The 15447-nt window shown below is 30.4% G+C and overlaps 1 protein-coding gene across 1 annotated transcript; it reads right to left on the bottom strand.

Moving 5' to 3' along the window:
• Positions 1-1371: 1371 nt before the first annotated feature.
• LOC132048090 (protein UNUSUAL FLORAL ORGANS) lies at positions 1372-3687 on the bottom strand. Its single transcript, XM_059439026.1, has one exon. The coding sequence runs from the start codon at positions 3239-3241 to the stop codon at positions 1883-1885; it is 1359 nt and encodes a 452-aa protein (XP_059295009.1). The 5' UTR covers positions 3242-3687; the 3' UTR covers positions 1372-1882.
• Positions 3688-15447: the final 11760 nt, after the last annotated feature.

The following is a 15447-nucleotide window of genomic DNA, read 5'->3' on the forward strand; positions in this document are numbered from 1 at the left end:
GGTACCCAAAATAAGTTTTCATGAGTGGTACCTAAAACAAGTTTTTATACGTATTTCATCTATGGTACCCAAAACAAGTTTTCATCAGTGGTATCTAAAACAAGTTTTTATACGAATTTCATCTATGATACCCAAAACAAGTTTGCATCAGTGGTACCTAAAACAAGTTTTTATACATATTTCATCTATGGTACCCAAAACAAGTTTTCATCAGTGGTACCTAAAACAAGTTTTTATACGAATTTCATCTATGGTACCCAAAACATGTTTTCATCTATGATACCCAAAACAAGTTTTCATCTGTAGAACCGTTTTCTCGTGAAAGAAAACTCATACTACGAGAAAACTCATACTAGGAAACAAATAAACCTGGCTCTGATACCATTGTTAGAAAAATGATACGGAGCAAGGACAATTGTGTACCTTAAAACAGCGGAAGATTAATCGTTGAACTTGCTACCAAAGAATCGCCCAAGTCAAACTTTGAATCACTTGGAAACAAAGTATTCTTTCACGAACTAGATGTCTTACTTTTGTGTGTATTGAGGAACTCAATTTTTCTTGTCATCAAAAATATTGTTTTCTCTATTTGAAGAGAACATAAGTGGAAAAAATCAGAAGTTACTACATAGGAAAAGGAAAACTGTTTTTTGCAACGTAGGTCCACGTAGAGTGTGGGAAGTTTCTCTATTGTGCAATAAACTTCCTCTGCAAAGAACTTCTTATTTGGTTATCTCTTTTAATTGGGCCGAGTTTGTCCACATGGGCGACTCACAACCCATATTTAATATCCAACATCATACTAGGAAACAAATAAACCTGGCTCTGATACCATTATTAAAAAAATGATAGGGAGCAAGGACAACGTAATTGTGTACCTTAAAACAGCGGAAGATTAATCGTTGAACTTGCTACCAAAGAATCGCCCAAGTCAAACTTTGAATCACTTGGAAACAAAGTATTTTTTCACGAACTAGATGTCTTACTTTTGTGTGTATTGAGGAACTCAATTTTTCTTGTCATAAAAAATATTGGGTTTTCTCTATTTGAAGAGAAGAGAAGTGGAAAAAATCAGAAGTTACTACGTAGGAAAAGGAAAACTGTTTTTTGCAACCTCTATCCACGTAGAGTGTGGGAAGTTTCTCTATTGTGCAATAAACTTCCTCTGCAGTAACTTCTTATGTGGTTATCTCTTTTAACTGGGCCGGACTTGTCCACATGGGCGACCCACAACCCATATTTAATATCCAACACTTCTCTTTCCAGAAAATATAGAAGAAGAATTTCATATTTACTAAATGCAAGGTTACATGTAGAAAAAAGCATGTCCGATCCTATAATTCATCAAATCAGAAATTCTTGTAAATTTGGTACTGAAGTTTAGTCGTTACTCATTAACGGTGCTAAATAGGCTAATAGCCATTGTAGATTGAAAACATTACTATGTTAATGTTGTTTAAATATTAGGGTTTTCTAGTTTGTAGTTTTCATTTACTGTCAAAAAGTACAAAGGAAAAGAAGGATCAAGCAAAAAATTAAAAAAGAAGAAAAAACACAAGTCAGTAAATGAGTTTGCTAATGTTAATGTTGATGTTGTTCTCTCTTATAGCCAAGTAAACTCTCATTTGTCTGTAGAACAAGGTAAAAAAAAAAAAAATTGAACTTGTTAACTGAGAACAATAATAGTAGCACAGATCAATGTAAAAACTCACAATAAGCCACGAGTAGTAGAGTACAAACTTCTTAGTAAACTTCTCACTAATATAACAGCAGTTACTAAATTGAACATTAAAATACACTAATAACCAAACCAAACTTAATAACTTACTACTATTCATAGTACTAGTACTACTGATACCCCCACTTAAAAACAGTTTAACTATCAGTTGAAAGACTGAAAGGGCAATGTCAACTGATCAAGAAGTGCACCAATTGGTGCAGCAAGTCTAGGATCATAACCAAATCCATGCAACTCTCCCCCTCCATATTCCCCACCATAATTATTACTAGTACCACCATAATCAACATTACTATTTCCACCCACAAATGGACAAGGTGGAATCCAAAGCCACCTCTTCTTGCAAAAATCAAACAACAATGCCTTATCTGAATTATTCTTGATCATTATCACCACAAATTCACCATGTCCAACACAATTAAAACCTTGCCCATTTTCCAATTCAGCAAATTGGACATACAATTGTTGTGGCATCCTTTCAATTTCCACCCACATTGTCCCACAATCTTGCAATGCCCATAACCTCAAACTCCTTGGCACATTCAGTTTGCTCTTCTCAACTGCAGCAACTAAAACAAGCCTTCCATTCCCCTCCACCAAGCTAGGCGAACGTAGAAATCGTCGCATAGGGGCTTGAATTTTGGACCAATTATTTGTGCCAATATCATAAGAAAGCACACTAAAAGGACTAAAATTCATGCAGTAAAATCTCCCTTGAACATGCACCATTTTGCCTGATTCAAAACTGCATAATCTTGGAAGTGAAGAAGTTGTACCCCATATTGAGTAAAATCCATTCCCATCAATGTGAAATGATTCAGTGGTCAAATTTTTAACAGCATAAGGAGAGATTAAATCATCTCCAGCCACAGCTAAGTCAATAGATGAATTAGTTATGGTCAAACCAATAGAAGGGAACAACCTAGGCCTTAAAGTTGGAGGTAGGGGAATTATGGACCCCACAAGAGGATTACACAAAAGTATGTTTTTTGATCCAGCTTCATCAGAAACAAAGCAAATTAGTCCACCAGAAGAGGAAACAGGAGAAAACCCTTGTGGGATTAAAGCAAAAGAAAGCCCATACCAAGAAAGATTATCAGGATCAAACAGGTACCCTTCAACTGAATTACTTCCAGCATTAGTACTGTTGTTGTTCTTGTAAATGTTGTTTCTTGGCACTTTTTGCTTGAAGAAAATGAACCAATGTCTCTGAGGGGAAACTTGGAGGTACAATTCAAGAAAATGAGTAGAGTAAAGAAGGCCATAAAATCTCTTACAAACAGCTCTAGCTCTAAAGAAAGCTGGTGGTGGAAGAAAAGCAACGATCCTATCAATGAGCCTATGTGGAAGTCTACTCCAAATTCTACTATCCATCCAAGTGTCTGATCCGTTAATTGATAAATTTGGTGCTGTTGTAGTTCCAAGAAAGTTGGTTGTTGGTGTTGGGACAGGGAAAGCATAGGGAAAGTGAAAGCTAATAGGTGCATGATGAAAAGCTTCCATTTTTTTGGTCTAGGAAAGAAAAGGTAGACTATAATTGGAGCTAATACTAAAAGGGATTTGAATTGTGCCTTCAAGTTTGAAGTTAGAGGAAACAACAGCTTAAAGGGAAAGTTAAGGTTTTTTTTTAGCAATCAACAACGAGGGGTTCTTTTGTTTCTCAAATTCAGTGGGAGTTTCACTAAAGAGGAAGAAAATGAGGAAAAGGATATGAATCTTTGGCAGAAAACTAAGCAAAACTAGAAGGGTAAGTCTCTTTTTTGGCTTCTCTCTTTGTCTTTTGGATTCTTGGTTTGTTTTGGGAGAGGAGAGCATGTGTTTATATAGGAGTTAAATGGCAACCTTTTATTTCCTTTAATTTTTTTTATTTGGTTTATTTTTTTTACTAAATCTTTTTTGCAGAGAAAAGGAAAAGTGGAAATCATCTTTTTGATGGATACATGTATCATTTCAGTGTTTTCTTGTCAAGGCCGAGGAAGGAAGGACAATCAGCAGACTGCAGTTGAAACAGATAACCAGACAACACATACATACACATAAATAAAGAGACAAGATATATATTCTGAACATAATTAACTATGGAGTTCTTGATCTCCTAGTTTGTGTAGAGGAAATGTTTCTATTATATTTATTTTGATTTTATCTCCTTTTATTTGGAATTATAATCAATCATGTAAGTTAACTTGTTAAAGTTTAACTTGTGATATCAGGTTGGTTTGTTATAGATAATTTATAAAAATCTAAGCGGGTAAATATTTTTTTACATTATCAGTGCAAAAACTTAAAACTCTTTTCTTTTTTTGTAAATATCAGTTAAGTAATTCAATAACACCTCGACTCATGTATGTAGTACTTGACAACTATCAGGGAAATTAAACTAAGTAATTACTAAGTTGTATAGCAACAAAAAGAAAAGAAAAGATGAACTACAAAAATTTCTGTTACTTGAGGGTTGTCTAGACCACAACTATAAGAAGAAAGACAGAATTCACGCCTAAATAAGTACAGATGCTAATATTTTTAATTAAAAGTGATTCTGAGAAAAGTTTAGGGTGTTTGAGATTTACATCTCTACTAATTAAGCCAGTTTGGAATAGATATATATGGCAAGGTCTGTGATAAGGTTATATATAATTAGTAGCTAAATTAATAGGTTCTCGGTTACAAAAGAGAGTGAGCATTTTATTGCAGACAACAGCTTAGAGACCAAGAACTCCATATATGGTTACTTCCAACTGGATTTAAGTTACACTTACTAACATTGTAATTTTCTTACTCTATTTTTACCAGGTTATCAATTGATGTTTATCACAATGTATTTACTCGTAACTATTTAGAAGTGACCTAGTTTTTTACACCCTCCAAACATGGAAATTAAAATCTTTTTAATTAACTCTGCTTAAATTATAGGAGTATAGATTTTTTTTTTCTTCTCTTACATATAGTGTTTGCTTCTCTTTACACAATCAAGGTTTTCGGTGGCGGAGCTATGAATGAATACAAGGGGATTCAAAAAAAATACTAGAATATCACATTTGAAATTTAACTTGTTACCTAAAGCAGAATTTGCCAATATTGCACAAAAATCTTCACTTATGTCAAGTGGATTCAAAGGTTCATATACAATCAGAAAACCTTTTTTTCATATTATAATTTTTCAACGGCTCTACATAGCTCCGCTCCCGAAGGTTTCCACAACTTAGTCCTAATGAATTGGGTATATGCAGCTTTCAACCTAATCAAAAGCTTTTCTTGAAAAAAGGCTTAGTAAGCTAAGTGCATGAAGCTATATTACCTTAATAATGAAAAGAAGAAAACTTAAGGACGTTGCACTCTATGTCAAACCTTATGAGATCTTGAAAGCATTCAAATTTTAAAGAATCATCTTTAGTATTTATTGTTGTCCTGCCAAATATTTGAATTTGTTTCCACCAGCAGCGTAGAATAAATGCTAGTTTCCAAGTTCTTAATAAGAGGCAGATAAGTTTCCTTTACTCTACTACTCAACATGACCAAAATAGAAGAAACGAACACAGTCCAAAAGCTATAGTAGTAAGTACGTAGCAACTATTCTTTTGTATTCTTATTTAATATCTTTACCTGATTTGTCTAAAATTCCAAGTGTCACCAGGTCTTAACACTTCTTTAAATATCACAAATCAGAGATATAATAAAACATTTATTTAAATAAGTATTATCATTGTCATAGTACTATTGTACTAGTAAGTGGTAGTCTTAGATGTAATTAATTGTTTGAGATTTAATATCAAATCCCAATGTGAAGTTTTCCTTTTCAAATTTAACTTAATTATATATGTCGAATGTTGATATTGTAAAAAATAATTAGTATCATACATGTTATTGCAGATTTTTTGTGTACTTATTTTTTATGTTACTAATCACTTTTTTATTTATCTTTTAATAAATCTGCTAATTTAAAAATTCTTTTACAGTGTCAACTTATATAAATTATCTTTTTTTCTTTTTATTTCGGAGAACTTTTGTCCAATCTGAACTATTTGTACCAAAAGCAATGAAATCTATGACTATGAGATCTTTGATGTATTTTGAAAAAGAGAAAGACCATTAGCTTTCCCTTTTCAATGAGTAATAATATTCTCTTTTTCCAACTGTCTTGGCTTTTGTTTGGTTCTGTTAAGGGGGCTTGCAAAGTCTAAGTCAGAATTACTAGTCAGTCATACACCCCCACCCCCTAAATACCCCCTACACCACCCCCTCACTTGTCTTGTTTCTGTCAATCTATTTATTAAGATTACCCTACAAAGCTTGTGTTTTTTCAAGAATACAAAAATGGAAAAAGTTGGGGTGATCAGATTTGGAAATTGTGTTTCCATTCAAGAAACCTCCTTTTAAGGAAAAAGTTTGTCCCCAGATTTGGAATTTGTGCATTCCTTCAAGAAACCTATGTTTCCAAGTTGTACAGTCAATACTGCTCAAGAAAGCTACCTATATGTACTTTTCTTTTTTTAATTTTTTTTTTTAAGGAGTAATCATGATTAGTGAAGACATTCTTATAACTATAATAATAATTTCTGATCAATTTCCTGACCCAAGATCTTTCTGTATTGCCCATCATTTTGCTTTGAATATTCATAAACTGATTTTAGTGAGTACTATTTACAATTTACACCAAGCAATGGACTAATTATGTACTACAATTTTGAAAATTATATTTTACATCATAACTAAGCTTTATTTTCTCCTTATTCGTTAAAACACGAGAGGGTAAACAATTATGCAGCTATAATAGCTATAATATATCATTATATATATAGTAGTGGGGAACTATGAAACAAAATATAAGCCCATTCGGTTCCAGAACGGGTATAACACAAGGTCATCACTCCCTTTGGTTTTCACTATATATAAAAAAAAAAAGACATGATGATTTACCAGAAAATAAGAAATTGTATCAAGAATTATGTAAAAATAGATGGACAAAATATAATGTTAATTCTACTTGCTATCTTTTAAAAATACTTTTATTGAGTTTAAGAAAATTAACGGGATATGGCTTGCTATATACACTGGGCGGTAAGTATTTACCTATCTTAGTTACCCTATAATTCGTTCAAAATAAATGTCTTGTTCCATTTTGAAAAAAATCAAAATTCGCAACTATTATATACCTAGACATATACGTTCAGTTTTTTACATGCAACTTTCATCATTTTGTGATGCTTGATAGTTTCTAATGTATCAGCTAAACTCTCAAAAGAGAAAAGAATACTGATCACTTTTAGATTTTACCTCTTGTTTTTAACAATTGAATACATGATCATAATTGAACATATTTAGTTTTAAGATGAATTAACAATTCAATTTTTCTGTGTGAGTAAAAGCAACATTGGCTAGTTACATCAGAAGTTTGACTTGTTTCTGATTTAGTGCTAGATTGATGGAAAAGGCTACTGTTTCAAAGTTTTGACTTTTTAAATTTGCCTCCAATGGTCTTTTGGTTAAAATAGTGGAATCCCTCAAGCTTACCCTTAGATTTGTGGGAGTTACTAGGGTTTTAAAGGTGTTTGTTTAATTACTTGAATTGCAACTACCCAATCAATCTTGGCACGCGGTTTCTTTTGCATTCAGTCAATGCTAACTTAGAATTTCGACATATATATGGACTGAGAAAAATTTAAGATTTCAATTTTATGGATTTTTATAGCGACCTAAAATTTTTTGTCACAATTATGTGACAATTTTCATTTCTCAATTAAATTATATAAATTTTGACCAATATTTAAAATGTGTTTTTTCATCATATTTACTCTCGAAAAGTGAAAAATGTTACATAAATTTAAATGAAGGATGTATAATAATTGAATTTACAATCATATTTCTAATATTTAGTAAATTTCTTAATAAAAATACAAATTTAGACAAAAGTCACTGAATGAACCAAAACCCATAGCTTTAAGGCTAGATCCATATATTTAGATAGAACACTACCGTAAAATCGTATTGTTAGTTTTTGCGCACATATTAGAAAAAATTAATAGAATATTTTTAATAATTATTTGACTAAGTTACCCTTAATATCTTCTCAAAACTCGAAGTCTAACCTTCATCTCTCCTCATGCCTTTTAGATAATTTATTTCGGTACCAATATATTTGAAAATAAATAAAAACTTTTGTTCTTCTAAATCGACGCTTGTTTTGGACTTTTTTGGACTAAATTTGAAAGGTCAAAATGACATTTAAATTGGAGCAGAAGTAGTAGGGTGTAGCAATATTTATTTTCCCTTTGTTTTTGTCTAAGGGGGTACAATGACGGAGTTAGGAGTGTAAGGGGTTTATCTGAATCATCTTAGTTGGAAAGTTACATTGTAGGTACAATGTTAATTTTTTTATGTATATATAATAGATGTTATATATATTGAATCTCTTTGATATTCACTGTAAGTGTAGTTTCTTATTTTTAAAATTTTCTCGGTGAAAATCCTGACTCCATCCTAGAAGGAGTTCCAGTTTTGATCTTATCTTATCTATTTTTAGTTCAATTTTGGTTTTAGTTCATTAATCATTGTACTCGTACATATGGTACTTTGTTGCTGTAGTCGTCCTTGCAAATCAAACGAAAATGGAATAGGAAATTCAGGTTCTTCTGGCACTACACTCTTTTGGCCAAACTTCCCCTTATAAATTTTCTAATTTGAAGTCCCCAACATATGGAAACAGAACTTGGATTAAAGGAAAGGATGAGGGGATTACAAGGTATGGAATTGAGGGGATTACAAGGTATGGAATTGAGGGGATTACAAGGCATGGAATTGCACTCCCCACCAACAAAAAGGAAATTTAGGTATTAACTGGCTACCATAATTATCCACTGAAGTAAAAAATTTGTTTTAAATTTTTTTTATGATAAAAACCTTTAGTAAAACTTTATATTTACGGAACTATTTCAACATTAAAGACAAAAACAATGTCACGCCTTGTCGATAGCACATGTACGGCCAAAGTCAAATAAATATACTCCCTCCCTTTATTTTCTAACTAGTGTACTTGACCGCGCTTCGCGTCGTCATAAAAAATTCTCTTACAAACACAAAGATCATAGATTAAATGGAAAACAAAAAATACACATATTGATGGGAAGTAAAATTAAAGGTATAAATATTAATTCCCACATTTAGTTTAAAATATTTATTTTGCCAAAAAGAATAATTAAAATTTTACAATATAAATGCAAAAAAAAAAAACACCATCATGCTAATAAGCATAAAAATTATAAATCTACTAAAAAAAGAAAGAAATACGGAGGAAAAGTAAAAGAAAAAAAAATAAGAATGTAACACATACTTATTAGCCTTAAACCTCTCACTGAGGGTATCAAAGTTACATAACCCCAAAACACAAAATACATAAATTTAAGAAAATTATGAAAATACCCGATTAAATAAACAAAAAAGAGAACATAAAGAAACATTAAAAAAAAATAGTCCTACTCTCACTAATAACTAAAGAATTGATTTTACAACATATTAAAACTTATTAAAAATTCTCATGATACTTAAATAAGCAAATAATTTGAATAGAACATTTGCAAGAGCTCACGAACCTGAAAAAGAAAACAAAAAAAAAAACATATCAGTAGTTTGTTAGCTGTCAACCCTACTCTAAGAACATGGGCTTGAAACAAAATTAAAAGGAAATCAAGATCACAATAACTCAGAGCCCCCTAAGCACAAAGAAATACAAAAATGAAAAAGAGGGGAAGAGGGAAGGTATTTTCTTTTATTAATAATTTTCATATAAATTAATAACATTTATTTTAGGAGAAGGGGAAAAGGATCAAAATGTTTGAGGAAAAAAGCTAAAGAACAAAATGTTTGTCGCCACGTCACGTTCCTAAGACCAACACGTGAATAAAGAATTTAGACACAGTTTTCTGTTCTATGAAAACAAATAGGCTTACAACTAAATTATTGTTGGGTTAATTTATCACTTTGGCTTGCATATAAAATGTATAGTTAATTATTATTAGTGGTACATTGAGAAGATGATTTTTTTTATAAAGGAAGTACAAATTTTGTAATTAGCAACAACATCATATGACTTCTACTACCTCTTGTCGGCCTTTCATTACAAATTTAAAAATAGCTGAAATTTTCTTATTAGAGTGCGTACCTTGTATCTATAATAAGTAAAATTAATATTGAAATAAGCAACAAAAAATTGATCGTATATTTATAAATGTTATTCAAACGACATAATTGGAGTTTACCTTGATGAAGCAAATGCTTTTGTTAATAGTTAAACATTTGAATGTAAGAGGGATAAAAACAACTTTATCTAGCCAATTCAACATACTAATTCACATATGATCCGTGACCAAACAAAGAATTAGCATAGAAAGAAACGGTAATCTTTTTGTACTTATTGCAATCTTCTCTATTAATTGGGGAAAAAAAAAATCAGCATAAGAATGTTATATAAATACAATTTCTTATCTGGCGACTCGCAATATAGCTTCAAATTTATTAGTACTGCCGCCCAAAAACATGATCGTGCTTTGCCAACTTCCTTTTAAATCACCTTAAACAACAATTGAATAAGGAATGCTTAAAAATGAACTTAAGAAAACAAATGTGCAAGGAAAACGATATAAAAGCATAATACAAAATTAAAACCAGATATAAGCCTCTCATACCTTTTTGGCTTTTTGTAAGCAACTAGTTCCAGGTTGCCTTTGATAGCATAGATGCTCAAGCTTATCACTTATGGACATGCTTTTAGAGAGAAAAAGACACCTCTCCATTTTAGATTTTGTTCATAAATAGTGGTGAATCCCCAAATAACACCAATTCATAAAAGCAGTTTTGTAACTAATATATGAAAAATCAAACGGGCCGGTGATTTTTGGTTTTCTTAAAGAAAGCAAACGGACAGGAGCTTAACAGTTATTTTGTGTTTAATTTTTTTTTTTTTTATGAGTTATGTGAATCTCTTAATTTTGAAAAGAAAAAAAAAATCTGAACTTTCTAATCAACAAAGAAAGGTTAGCAGATATCAAACAAAGTTTTCCACGTTAGATGACAAATAAAGTGCTCATAAATTTGCACATTAATTCATTTGGGGGTTATTACCATGAAAGGCTTGGAAGTTATGGATACTACTAATTATTACATTCTTAATAAGTAGAAGTTATGAAGATTAAGGTATGGAGATGATTTTTAAAATTTTCAAATTTAAAAAAAAAAAAAAAAGTGGGAAAAGGCCAAAGAAAGGAGAAAAAAGATAAATAAAAATGGTGGCCATAGAAAGGTGTTACATTACCTTGTCTATGCCTAGCTTTATATTATATATATAGATTTGCTTTTTTACATTTAATTAATAAATAAAAAATAAAAAAACTTTAACTAAAGTCTTCAAATTATTTATCATTTAGATGATGCTACTTATAAAGTGATTTTTTATATATATATTTTTATAATTTGACACTCAAAAGCAATTACGAAAAGATTGGTTCCAATCTGCCTCTGTAATACCTTAAAAGGTGCTTCTCAAACAATAAGACCAAACACAAGTACACACCCTGACTCCCTAAGTATAAAATTGCAATCACTGCAACTCTAATCCTAACTAGGAAATATATACTATACACCTAATCATAATTGCCATCTAATATTTACTTTTAGCTAATTACTACCTAATGTTGAGTCGTTAAAAGCAGATATTCTTTTCTTTATGGATCAATCAAGGATTATGTAATTCTTCCTCACTGCATTTTGCAAAGGAGATAAACACTCTTTATCTTTAAATCAGTATTACATGCTCAATCAAGTACATTGCTCCCATGAGATTTGATTCGTCCTATAATGTAAGGTGAATTTTGACAAAAAAGAAACAATCAAAATTAATTTTTTTTATGGATGTAGTTATAGTTTTGCCCAATTGGTCTTAGCTATTAAGTAAATCTATATATAATATAAAGCTAGGCATAAACAAGATGATGTGGCACCTTTCTATGATCACCATTCCTATTTATCTTTTTTCTCCTTTTTTTGAAATTTTCACCTTCTCATTTTGCTCCAAAATATCCAAATAATCTGATTCTTTTTATTTTCCTTTATTAATTATAATTAAAGTCCTCTAAATAAGATCTTTAATATGTCAACAAACGGGTGAAGACAAAGGGTCATTTTTAAAAGCATTTTTTCCTACTTTAAAAAAAGTTTTTTGACTTATTTTTTGGCCAATTAATTAAAAAGTAATTTGAGCGTAGTTTAAAAGGTGCTCGTTTTTAAAAAAGAAGTGAATATTTTTTTTAAATTTTCTTCAAAATCATTTCGCTTATTCCCAAAAGACTTATTTTCTCCCAAAAGCTTGGCCAAACACCTACTTTTTAAAATAAGTACTTATTGAAAAATATAAGTACTTTTTATGGAAAAATAAGCTTGGCCAAACTATTAATTTTTACTTATTTTTAGTATATCTTTTTCAAAAAGAAGTGAAATTTTATTCCAAGACTATTTTTTTTAATTTATTAGAATTTACTATTTTTTTTGTTATTAGAATTTACATGTGCGTTACCCTCTACTCATTTCTTACCTTAAATTTCTACCATTAATTGCTTTATTATTAGAATATACATGTATAGACGTTAAATATTGTATATGTGTTTAAGCACATTAAAGAGGAAGACATTAAGGAAAATGCAAGATATAAAAACAACACTTCTTAGGACATTTCATCATCCCAAACTGTTTTTGTTTTGAGGACGAATATTTTATAGCTATGACAACGTATATAGGTAAGCAAAATAGAAAAAAGCATTTTTATAGTGTTGCTGAGGAAGGGAATGAAATGGAGAAAATAGAAGATCGATCTCGGTAGTATATGTAGCGCAGAGGAAAGAAGTGAATCATTAAAAATAGAAAGAAAGGAAAATTGCAAGATATCAACTCTGAAGAACGTAGATGAGGAGAGACCTCGATCAAATGGACAAAACAATGACGACTTTATATAATGAGACGATGAAGATGACAAAAGTGGTCATGTCGGTGGAAGTAGAAAGGTGGAATCGTGGAGATACGTGGTAGCATTGGATTCTTCCGCAGAAATATTTTGTATGTGTGTGAGTTGTTATATGTTATTAATCCTTAGTATTCTGTACTTCATGAATATGGAGTCTCGCATTTTAGTTTCGCTTAATTTTCTAATTTATTCTCTCTTTTCTCTTTCAGTTAAACTTTGTAGATTTGTTTTCTATACATCATTTCTTTTGCGGAATTTATATGCAAAAAACGTGGTGAAAATTGTAACCGTAAACATGAATTTTATGAGATGCTGTAAATATAGAATATTTAGTCTAATTTTTTTTAAGGGAAAAGAAATTTTCCTATATTTAAAGCAGTGACTTCAGACTTTGGTGACTAACTGGTAGATAAGAACCGAGAAGAAAGTAAACAAAAAGAGAAGGAAGAAAAAAAATGGATGAAAAGGAAGAACGAAAGATAATGTTGCTGTAATCTGTATTAAAACAAGGATCAGTAATTATTTGAAACGAATATAAGGATAGATGTTTGTTTCACCCCTCAATCATGTTTTCAAAGATAGAGGTGTAGTTCTATTACCTTTTGGACACTTCTTTTAAAATATTTCTATAGGAGAAATTTATTAATTGAATTTGTAAAATTACTTTGATTTTTAATAGACTTTTACCCCAACAACGGCAAGTTTTTTTTTTTCATTTAGAATGTTTTGTTTTGATGATAAAAGCATTTTGGTTTTCTTGCCAACAAAATAAGTTGTAACTTTTAGCGATTTTTTTAAAATTTTATGCACCTTATAACTTGAAGGGACCAATGACTTATCATGAGAATATTACCAAATTGTCTTCCATTGGACAAATAACATACCAAAATCAACTCATAAGCTATCCTCTCCCAAACAAATCTCAATTAACTAAAATGTGCTAATGAAGCTTTAATCAAACAAAAAAGGTTCAAACCTTAAAAGTAAGAGATATTAGCATCAAAACTTGCTTTAAATAAGTTTAGATCAAATAACATATCAGCATGAATAGATACCATGTTCCCGGTGAAAACGTATCTAACTATATAATTTTTTATATTACTTAAAAATTAGACTGAAATGAGAACATATCTAACCTTTATTGCAATTTTTGTCAAACAGCTAAAAAGGTTAATTATAGATATTTTATGTAAAGAAAATTAATCAATGAAATTTGTCTCCGTTAAATTCCCCTTCACTTTGTGAAACCAAACATGATATAAGAGAATGAGAAGAAGAAAAAAATAGGTGAAACAACCTATCTTAATTATTCTAAAAAATTGAACATTAGAAAAAAAAAATCATAAATATAATGAAATCAGTTATAACCGCGCGAAGCGCGGCAAGTTCACTAGTTAACTTATTAAGTCGATAACTCTGCAAATAGTAATATTTCATAGACTTTTATTCTTTTTGGACCCGAAATAGTTACACCTCAATCAAATAGTTACACCTCAATCAATCCTTTACACATCAGCTTGAAGAATTTCTAATATATATATAAGTGTGAAGAGAGGACTAACACAGCATTACAAATTTTTACCACAAACTATATAAATTGTACATTTTAACCAACTATTTTTTTATCCCACGTGGACATATGTCATAATACTGAATATTTATCTCTTCTCATGTATACATAGTGGCGGAATGTGATTTCGGCTTAGGGTTCAAAATATAAAAAGAAACATACGAAGAAAGTTTCCTAAAGGGGTTCAACATCTACTATATATACATAAAAAATAATTTTAATCTTAAATAGTTTTTTTTTCCGCCGAGAGGGTTCGGATGAACACCCTCGGCATAGTGTGGCTCCACCGCTGTGTATACACGTATGCACTTTAAATTTAATTCTCCGACACATTTATTTCGTGCACTTCAACATTACTAAACTTCTCCGACAACACATATTTATTTACACGTATGCTTCAATTTTAATCCTCCGCACTTTTATTTCTTGTTCATAAAAATGAAGTACTCAACATTACTAAAAATATATGTCCAAATTACTTGTTCATTTACAAAACCAAGATAAAATTAATTAAATCTTTCCCATTTTATCCTCTCCATCCCATATTACTTGGCCACATTACTAAAAATATATGTCCAAATTACTTATTCATTTACAAAATCAAGATAAAATTAATTAAATCTTTCCCATTTTACCCTTAGTAATAAATGTTCTTGAAAATAGTCAATTTTGATTAGAATGTATTTATTGGAGAGAGATAGGGATAAGATAGTAAAATACATCTTTTATTTATGATTTTTTTAAGGGGCGTGCAAAGGGAAAGTGACAAGTAATATGGGACGGAGGTAGTATATATTTTACCATAATATTCATATTTATTGGTGTAAGTCTCAATAGCCTTCGAAAATGATTTGAAAATGAGTAATTAATGTGAAGGGTAGAATTAATAATAAGAACAAAAATTTCTTTTTCTTGATATGTTAACGTTGACAAGTAAAAGTAAACGGAGGGAGTGACTTTTATTCTCATTTTTCTTCTTTGTCAATACTTTAAACGTGAAGAGATGATGAACAATAGCAATGCAAGTTATATAAATTATACACTTTAACCAACTACTTTTTTATCCCACTTAGATGTCATAATACTAACATTTGTTCTCTTCTCATGTATACACGCATGCACTTCAATTTTAATTCT

The sequence above is a fragment of the Lycium ferocissimum genome, chromosome 2, assembly GCF_029784015.1.
Source record: "Lycium ferocissimum isolate CSIRO_LF1 chromosome 2, AGI_CSIRO_Lferr_CH_V1, whole genome shotgun sequence".
NCBI classification, from domain to species: domain Eukaryota; kingdom Viridiplantae; phylum Streptophyta; class Magnoliopsida; order Solanales; family Solanaceae; genus Lycium; species Lycium ferocissimum.

Excerpts from the sequence above, each read along its gene's own strand:
- LOC132048090 (XM_059439026.1), bottom strand. The coding sequence starts at position 3,241 with ATGGAAGCTTTTCATCATGCACCTATTAGCTTTCACTTTCCCTATGCT.